Source organism: Larimichthys crocea, chromosome III (genome assembly GCF_000972845.2).
Source record: "Larimichthys crocea isolate SSNF chromosome III, L_crocea_2.0, whole genome shotgun sequence".
Lineage (NCBI taxonomy): Eukaryota > Metazoa > Chordata > Actinopteri > Sciaenidae > Larimichthys > Larimichthys crocea.
The window spans coordinates 29,375,340-29,385,032 of record NC_040013.1 but is presented as its reverse complement, the minus strand read 5'-3'; the positions used below and the strand labels follow the sequence as shown (position 1 = coordinate 29,385,032).

Here is a 9,693-nt window from a genome sequence, read left to right as displayed (position 1 = left end):
CTCAGCCTGTAGGGATTTGGCTTGGGGAACTGAAAGGTGGCAAAGTATGGACAACTAGATTTCAAAAGAAATTTTGAGCGTGCCTGACTCTGGCCCTGTCGCCTCCATACATTATTACTGACACTGCTCAGCAAATTCAGTATTAATACAACAAGCTGTGTCATCATTGCCTTTTTAATAGGCTCTTATTTTGAAGGGACTCTTATTTTGAAAGGCTTCTGTCTGTGTCTGTGTCTGTGTCTGTGTGTGCATGTGTGTGTGTGCGTGCTTGTGTGGTCTTGTGTCTGTTAATGAGAGAGTTTTTACAATGTCTTTTATTTTGAAGGGACTCTTATTTTGAAAGCCTTTTGTCTTATCTGTGTGTCTATCTGTGTTGATCAAACACAAAAGCTTCTAATAAAGTCCCTCGAAGATGTGGCCATCAGTGGCATAAGGTGTGCCGCAAACCAAAATCCGAAATGACCGCAAGAATCCTCGTCTCGTGAACCATGTCCTTGTCCATTTTCAGGCGAAAATTGTATAAAGCTGTTTAAGCCCACCACAGTGAGTGGAGTTGAAGTCTCTATAACACTTAGAGGGAGCGTCTCTGTGGTATTTCCTTCATTTGTCACCCATCTGTATCTCTGATGTGATGGAAAATATGTCACTCTACTACATTTTAATTCTGAATCACTCTTCAGTGATAAAACTTCTGCAGAGGAAACCGTAGTATGATAAGCAGCGGCTGGGAGACTCTGACCTTCAAAGTACTCGAAAGGGTTTGTGCAGGGATTTCTGTGATTTCATTGGAAGTGAGCACCAATTCCTCCAGTTTTGAGAACTTTAACAAGCCCTCGTCGATGACTGACACCTGAACACAACACAGACAAAACATCCATGAAACATTTCATGTAAAAGTAGCAATATTTGACTTTTTTGTGTTCAAACTGACCTTAAGAGGTCAATTAATCAATTGAAAAAGCTTTTTATCATTGAGATCTCTCTTTTTTTTTATCCATTTTGGGATTTGGGTCGTAATATGACAAATTTTAAGCTTTAGGGATCACTCTAATTAATTTCAGGATCACAGAAAAATAAACTTCCTGGCCTTCTATAGCAAATTTTTGGATTTAGGGAAACCCTAACAAGCTTTGGATTTGTTAGAAATACTATGTATTGTTGCGTGACAACTGCATAGAATAATGCAGACGCCACCACAATGTCATAAAAGCACTGCACACTCCAAAGGATCTCAGTCTCAGTAAGGTTAGAAAGGCTCTATATAAGTCCAGTCCATTTACCTCTAGTATAATTAATTTCAGTCAATATTCTTACATGCAGGAAAAGAGGTGGGTATGAAACCAGGAGTGATTTGCTGTGAGGGCTGGTGTCTTTTCACTAGTTTGAACCTATAGACACTCGAGTCAAAACACAATGCAGTGTGTGGAGTGAACCCGGCTGTTGCCAGGCAACTGACAAACCTTTGTAAACAATAAACACCAGAGGCCTTTTTCCTGAAACACTGACCACACACTGCATGCTGAAGCTCCTGTGTTCTCTTCTTCTTCAGTAATTACTTAATGACATGAGCTCAAAGACACTTTCTGCAGTGTTACAGAAGCGGATCCGCCGCCTGTGTCTGAATGACTTTCCTTGTGGACCTGTCAACTGGGTGAGTTTTTTGTTTGTTTTGTTTGTTTCAGCTGTAAATTGATTGCAGTGTTTTCTAGATTATCTCAACTGATGAACTGATTATTTTCTCCAAAAAAAAAAAGACAAAAAACTGTCCAGACAGAGCAGACACAGAGGACATAGACGCCCGCCTGGATCTGCTGAGGTGCCCTCACTCTCCGTGGAAGTCTGATCCATCATGGAGCCCTCAAGCTCCGGCTCTGAGAGAGCTGGCTGTGCTCACACCTGGACACCTGAATGATCGCTTCATTTACAATTACTTTACTACACTTCGTATTGTGGACAAAGGCGTGAGTGCCTAATTTTGTTTTTGTTTCCTAATCCTAAATGTTATATTTTAAATTTGACTTACCGGTAAGTGGTTCTCACTTGATCATGCAGGCCCCAAACTGAGCTCATGGCAAGCTTGAAATCAGCATTTCAGTGTTTCCAGTCTTTCATTGTTTTCTGGTCTAATATTGTCCTCTTAGAGGAAACTACCTGCATTCTTATTTGTAAGTGCATTACCAAACCTATGATATCGTACTGACTGAAATAACCACAGATAAACTGGAGGAATAGTGAAGAGACTAAGGAAGAAAACGAGACATGCTGGAAGGCTTTCCTTTATACCCACGCAACAATACATAGTATTTCTAATAAATCCAAAGCTTGTTAGGGTGTCCCTAAATCCAAAAATCTGCTATAGAAGGCCAGGAAGTTTATTTTCCTGTGATCCTGAAATTAATTAGAGTGATCCCTGAGCTTAAAATTTGTCATATTACCCCCCAAATCCCAAAATGGACACAAAAAAGAGAAATCTCAATGATAAAAAGCGTTTTTAATTGTTTAATTGACCTCTTAAGGTCAGTTTGAACACAAAAAAAGTCAAATATTGCTACTTTTACATGAAATGTTTCATGGATGTTTTGTCTGTGTTGTGTTCAGGTGTCAGTCATCGATGAGGGCTTGTTAAAGTTCTCAAAACTGGAGGAATTGGTGCTCACTTCCAACGAAATCACAGAAATCTCAGCACAAAACCTTCCCAGTACTTTGAAGGTCAGAGTCTCCCAGCCGCTGCTTATCATACTACGGTTTCCTCTGCAGAAGTCTTATCACTGAAGAGTGATTCAGAATTAAAATGTAGTAGAGTGACATATTTTCCATCACATCAGAGATACAGATGGGTGACAAATGAAGGAAATACCACAGAGACACACCCTCTAAGTGTTCAAGCGGGTTGAGATGTGGTGACTGTGTGGTGAAAGTTTTTTTTTTTTGACTGAAGCTCCTGCCTTCTCTCAAACTCACTCTGATCACTTCCTCATCTTCATACAAGATCAGCCTGCTTTACATTTTATTCCATCCCACAAAGCATGACTTTGTTTGATATGAAGATCATACACTCATTTATTCAGGTCCTTCCTAAATCTGTATTTGTGGTGGTGCATCACGATGTCTTGCACAATAACTTGATATTTGATATTGAATGTGTTTCTTTTAAAGATTTTGGAGCTTCGTGCCAATCGGTTATCTGCTCTTGACGGTCTTACCAGCAGCCCGCCTCCTCGCCTGCACCACCTTGGCCTTGGCTCAAACAGTTTTGGTTCTCATGGAGACGTCTTTCAACTTACAGGAAAACACTGGCTAGTTCAAACACACACACACACACACACACACACACACACACACACACAGTGTGGTTTTTGAAGAGGTAAACCAAAACCAGGTCAAACTAAATCTCAAGTAGAGTTGTTTATGTCATTATGTCACAGTATTGTTGCATCATGTGACGATGTTTCATCATACAACCTTTACTTACATTTGACGTGTGTGCCTGCGTTTTAAATGTCGACACCCACTGAGGCAGCACTTGAAGTTTTCACCAAAAATCTTTTGCTCCCATCCAAAATAACTGTATCTACTAAATGTGGTTTCAGTGGGAGCTATTTTGTCAGCTGATTACAAAGTTACGTACTAAAGACTTATCTTGTAGACCTAGAGTCAACAAAATATCAGCATACTAAATCTAATATTAGTAAGGCACTGTGGACATTGGGGACATTTATTAAGCTTCTTTATCATCAATTAAACAGAAATGTACATATCTAGGTACACTTATGAAAGTAAAAATAAATAAATAAATTTGAGGGTTTCAGAATTTCTTCCTGGTAAAGTAGAGAAAACTCTGAGTGTGTAGATCTTCATGTACATAAATGCATCCATTTTTAAATGAGTGAATGAATGAATAAAACAGAGTAAAAATGAAGAGAAACTTTTACATCGTACTGTTGCATTTTACTTTTGCAGTGGTCAGCACTGTTACCTCACACCAAAAAGGTTCATGGTTCAAACACCTCGATTGAAGTTTGCATGTCTGCGTATAGGTAATAGGTTCACTGGTGACTCTAAAGTGGCCTTAGGAATGCTTCATTCTCTCTGTGCGTCAAATCTGTGATGAACTGGCAACTAGTCCAGGGTGTAACCTACCTTTTGGCTTAAGTCAACTAGGATTGACTCCAGCCTCCTCCCCGCAAACCTGATAAAAGAGGGATAAGCAATTACAGAAAATGGATGGATGGTAGGCTAGGAAAGGCCACTTGGATGGACATGAACTCAGGATTTCTATACATCTGTTAAATGTCCAGTGTAGGATTTAGGGGCACCTAGCAGTGAAGTTGCTGCCAATACTTTGTCCTAAAACGTACACATTGGACCTTCAACGGATGCAAATGGACTGTGCCTGTATAGCCGACCACACAAGGCGCTTTTACACTACTTATCTAATTCACCCATACACTCACAGCAATAGTTCAGGGGATAATTATTCACATTCACACATTCATGGCACAGCCTTAAGGGGCAACTTGAGGTTTAGTATATTGCAGAAGGAGACTTTGAAATTTCGATTGGAAAAGCTGGGCATCGAACCACAGATCAGCTGATTAGTGGACAACCCTCCTGAGCCATAGTCACCTGATTATATGCAGTTTGTGTGCTGCAGGGTGATTTTTATAGCTTGCAGTTGACATTTATCTGTAAAAAAAAGATTATGGGAGCATTTTTTGGAGCATACTAAAGGAGCTTTATGTATTTCATTTTTCCTATCTATGTTACAAGATTTATTTGACTATCTCTGACCTCAGGCCACAGCTGTTGTCTCTGGATTTGGGTGACTGCGAGTTTCAGGACCAGCAGGCTCTGGTAAACACCTTGACCACACTCCCCTGCCTCAGGACACTGGTGCTGGAGGGAAACCCCTTCACTCTTGCATCCTGCTATCCGGGCTTCACTCTGGACAGTCTCCCACGGCTCTCTTACTTGGACACTTTACAGATCTCCCCCGATGAAAGACACCGATTTAGGGGCTTAGCCAAGATGAGTGGTGAGGCTGAGCAATGTGCAGCTCTGTCATTTCATCTACATCAAGAGCGTGATTACAGTTTATAATATCAGGATTGTTTTCTTTTACAGATCTGACAGTGGACCGGGCATCAGCCACAGTGAGCATAGGAAGGATGAGGGGAATCCCAGACCCGTTGAGTGCAGATAACGGCACTAACTCTGACTTCCCTGTTGTCACCTACGGATATTTCATCACGTATGACTTCTGCGGTCACGAAATACCTGCTGACCCGGTAATGTATCCTTTCCACACTTTTCAGCCTCTCGGTTGAACCCTGTCCAGAATGTCACATGTGATAACTGAAGTCAAAGCAAACAGGTTTTTGGCTTAATTTTAGTTTTTAAATATACATCTTCAGGTTCAGGATTATGGTTAGAGGGGTTTATACAGCTTTGACAAATGACATTTAAACACTTAAACAATGCCGACAAAAAACAGCACCCTCAGTTCTTAAACTGACTGATATTTCTCCATTTTGACCATTTTATAATGTATGAATCTTTCTTCAGTCTCAGTAAGAAAGTCAGTGTTTCCATCTCGTGGATCTCCTTGGTGATTTTAGTGCTGTAGGTGGATTTTTTTGCTGCTACATCACGTCATTATTTCATGTCATTTCCTGTCACCTAAAGTGGATCAAGAGTGTCAAACATTCCCTGTCCCAAGAATATGCTGCACGATTTTTCAAACACATCACCAAACTAATTGTATCTTTAGGCAGCTCTAAAAGTGACTCACCGGCGGATTCTCCCATTGCTAATTGGATATTTATTACTTAATTCTTTCCCCCATCTCTCCCTAATAATTCATGTTTGAAAATTGATTTTGCATGTAAAAATCTAGAAGTTTAAGTTCATGTTAAAACAATAATCACATGCCCATAGGTACATTTCAAGAGTCAGCTGTTGCTCCCAATTGTTACTCTTGTCCATGCCGGCTGTAAAGAGGCAAAATCCAAAGTTGCAGTCAGCAAGGAAAACAAAAATACCACAACACATAATCGTGGCAGTTATGTAGGAGTAGATGTGTGTTGTAATACTGTCTGTCTATTTGTGCAGCTGCCTGTCTTGGCCAGGAGAAAAGATTTTTAATCTCAACTGGACCTTTCCTGTTTAACAAAGGTTAAACAAAAACATGGAAAAAAAAAAAGAAAAAAAAAAATTGAACCCTTGAAAGCAATTTTGTTATTGTAGATTAGATTGAATTTTCTTTGCCCACAAAAGAAACTGTTTGATATTTGCACACATCAATGAGTCAGTTTGTGTTTGTATGTACTTTGGAGCATGAAAAAAAATGGACTTTAGATACTGAAACACGTCTAAAGTCAACAACATTTTGTACCATCTTTTCCTCACAGAAGCTCGACAGCGAGTCTAAATTGGACGCATCTACCACCGCACATGTGACAGAAGATGGCTTCAGTGATGCTGACTTACAATCAAACAGAAACTGTGAAAAAGAAACCTCCAAATTAGACACACGTGACTCGATGGTGTATGCTGAGAGAACCTGCCATGAGATTGCACAAGGTACACCTTTCTCATTTGACCTGCACAGGGTTCAGGCCTACAGGTGCATGGATTACTGCACAGCAAATACCTGTCATTGCAGTGGTATAAATGAGTTTGGATATAATGCCAGTGTGATGTTTGGATTTAATTTAGTACCATTTCCTGTATAACTGGGATGAACGTTTACTCATCAGTTTCTGCGGAATTTATGGAGATGATAAAAACAGTCAGAGCAGAGAGTGAAGAGTACACTCCCTGAAACTGACTATACTCATTTTTCAATCATTATCATGTTTAAAATACTTCGGGTCAGTCTGATGTTTGTTAATATACACTATGCACAAATATGCACTATAACCTTTACAGGTTATAATTTACAGGTTTATTTACACTTCCCCTCAATTAGGTATCTCTGACTTGCTAAAGCCTGGTTTGTTTTGTACATGCAGTACCCAGCGTGTGCCAAGCCTTCACTTGTGTATTTTTCTGATTTTTCTACAGTATCAAGACACAGCACAGCGAAGCTGACGTGGTCAGAGTGTATGGATTTCAGTGACACACAAACATACGTTGTTAGGAACCTAGGAGGCTTAAAGAGATTCTTCAATCTAGGACTTAATCTTCAGATAGAGGAGGAAAAGGTACAGACACTAAGGTGTGAGACGGCAAATGTTTAGATGCAAAATATGTTCGGATTCATATTCTGGAATGTGACACTACAGGTCCTATCGTGGCCTGCAGTTTCCAAAGACATCACGATGACTAAATCCAGCCAAAATGAAAAAGAAAAGAAAGGCGGGAAAGACAAACAGGTAATTAAATTCCCACTTACTCACACTTACACCCTTAACTCAGTCATCAATCAGTCAGTGGATCTATTCAATAGACTTTGATGACTCCTAGAAGGTTGCAGGCTTTATTGCTTCAGCAACATTTCTGTCACTGTAACATGGTACATTAATAAAAGTTTAAATTAACTGTGGCCAATAACGTGCAGAAACCTTTGTTGTTTCAAATGTGATGTGCTGTTCCAGCCTTAATTAAATGTGAGTCACAGGTTATATAACAAGTGAGGATTGTTCTAATATAAACAGTCAGAGAACGTCAGATGAGCCCCGTTCAGGTGTCCAAAGTTTGTTTTAGCAGATAAAAATCAGACTTCATCATTTCATGTTTCATTTCATATTTGCTTTCTTCCTCAGACTTCAGTCAAATCAGGTTCCACTAAAGAGAAGTCCAAAGACAAAAAGAAGAAATCGGCACCAGAGCTGGTCCATGACGCCCCCATCAGAAGACTCCTTGGCTCTGTCCACGTTCCCTTGCAAAGCCTGACCAGGAGAGGTCAAAGGGTTGATGTTCTCTGTGACTTTGGTGTTCTGCATACCGAGGAAGCTCCACAAACGCTTGAAAAGGCAAGTTAGAAAGAGGAACCACGTAAGTCTGATTGAAGCTTTGAGACATGGGATTGTACAAGATAACTGAAATTGTCTTTCCTAGAGGTCTTTCAGTTCAAAGGCGTATAACCTAAATTTCAAACAATTAAGTCAGAAAATACAAGAAGACTCTTTTGTTGGTGCAACCCTGATTACCAGGTGAGATGGAAAGAAATTGAGGAAAGTGTGTCAGGGGAAAAACTGAGAAAGACTAGGAGGAGAGCAAAGATAGAGCGAAGGACCAGTTCTGGAAAAAATATTGCAAATTTCAACGGACGACATCGAGCTCAGCCTCTTGTGAGAGCGTTTCACTGGAAGAGTCTTGCCAGATATTTTATTACACTGGTTCAGCAGCCTTATCACTCATCATGCTGCCTCCTCCAGCTCCAGGAAGCTAGAAACCATTCTTGGCCTTACTTTGAATGTTTTCTGGTGTAAAGTTTACTCTTTGAGAACTATTCTTCCACTTTCATCATCTACAAATATTTTTTAATGAATGTCGCTGCTAGAAAGGTCTGTCTACGGAGGAGAAAAATGTGAGAAAACTGTTTTTTGTTGTGTTTACACAGCCTGTGCATTGCTGAGATATCTCCATTTCTCTGGAGTTATTAGGAAACAGCTTGGTTTAAAATTGAGAAACACTGAGACAGGATTTATAATGACAGCAAACATAATTCAAGTTGCCAAAAACAGAATTTATTTGACGTGGGATATATTTTTAACTTACCTTTTAGGATCCAAGGAAGAAAATCAAAGAGGACAAGAAGAAGAAGGAGGAGAGGAGTGCATCAGGTTCAAAAGGTTGTTACATTTAACTTTTAATAGCTGTAAAACTGATACAGAAATTAAGATAAAGATTTAAAGCAAGTTGCACACTATAAAGTTTAAAAAGCATTCAGTGCCCACTGTAAAGCATATATTAAAAGTCACAAGCGTGCCAACTCTTCTTTTCACCAATCCTGTTTGATATTGTCCCCTGCAGGCAAAGGAAAGGGAAGGAAGGAACGCGAGGTGGATGTCCTCACAGACAACTCTGAGCCTGTCCAACTGGTACCAGTGACGGTGGAGTTCAGTGTGGAGCTGGAGAAATGGGAGTCTGCGGCTGAAGCTCTTCTGCTCTCACACCAAATCTCCTAAAGCAAACAGTTTGTTTTAGCTTCAAGTGAGATTTCAGGATTATCATCAGTTATTGAACTTAATCCATCAATCCTGGTTGGGTTAGTTTTCAGGCTTAGCTTCACTTCAGACTTAACCAGTATTACAAAATGTAAGTATATGATTTGTACCCTTATTATAAAGTGTTATTAAGTGTTACAGCCTACCTAGCAGACAAACATGTATTAAAATTGATTTATTAGTCTGATGTGGGCTGCAGTTATTGCACTCCTAAAAAGCTACATCAAGTGATGCTGTTCCAGCTAAAATATATGCCTCTAAACTCACTGTAAAAATGTCTTTCCCTGCTTTAAGCACTACATTTAAATGAAAGAAATACCTTTAGACTAAAACCTAAGAGGTGAAACTTGGAGTTTTATTTCACTTTGCAAATACTTTACCTGGCTATGGTCCCATTTGAAACCTTGATGTTTGATGCATGCTACATACTCCATGATTTGAAACCTTGATGTTTGATGCATGCTACATACTCCATGTTAGTTATTATTCTGCACATATAATACAGAGATACATTTACTTA

General features: G+C 39.7%; 1 protein-coding gene and 1 long non-coding RNA gene across 2 annotated transcripts; both read left to right on the top strand.

Annotated features, from left to right (window-relative positions):
- Positions 1 to 1,477: 1,477 nt before the first annotated feature.
- On the top strand, positions 1,478 to 7,992 carry LOC104920356 (leucine-rich repeat-containing protein 43). Its single transcript, XM_019257508.2, has 10 exons — positions 1,478 to 1,651; positions 1,755 to 1,961; positions 2,599 to 2,709; positions 3,157 to 3,296; positions 4,797 to 5,035; positions 5,125 to 5,288; positions 6,411 to 6,582; positions 7,066 to 7,205; positions 7,287 to 7,376; positions 7,767 to 7,992. Exons 1-10 carry the CDS (start codon positions 1,565 to 1,567, stop codon positions 7,983 to 7,985), a joined length of 1,569 nt encoding a protein of 522 aa, XP_019113053.2. The 5' UTR covers positions 1,478 to 1,564; the 3' UTR covers positions 7,986 to 7,992.
- A 741-nt stretch (positions 7,993 to 8,733) lies between these two features.
- On the top strand, positions 8,734 to 9,356 carry LOC109138128 (uncharacterized). The gene is made up of 2 exons (XR_002041838.2): positions 8,734 to 8,798; positions 8,980 to 9,356. It is a non-coding gene; the product is annotated as an uncharacterized LOC109138128 (long non-coding RNA).
- Positions 9,357 to 9,693: the final 337 nt, after the last annotated feature.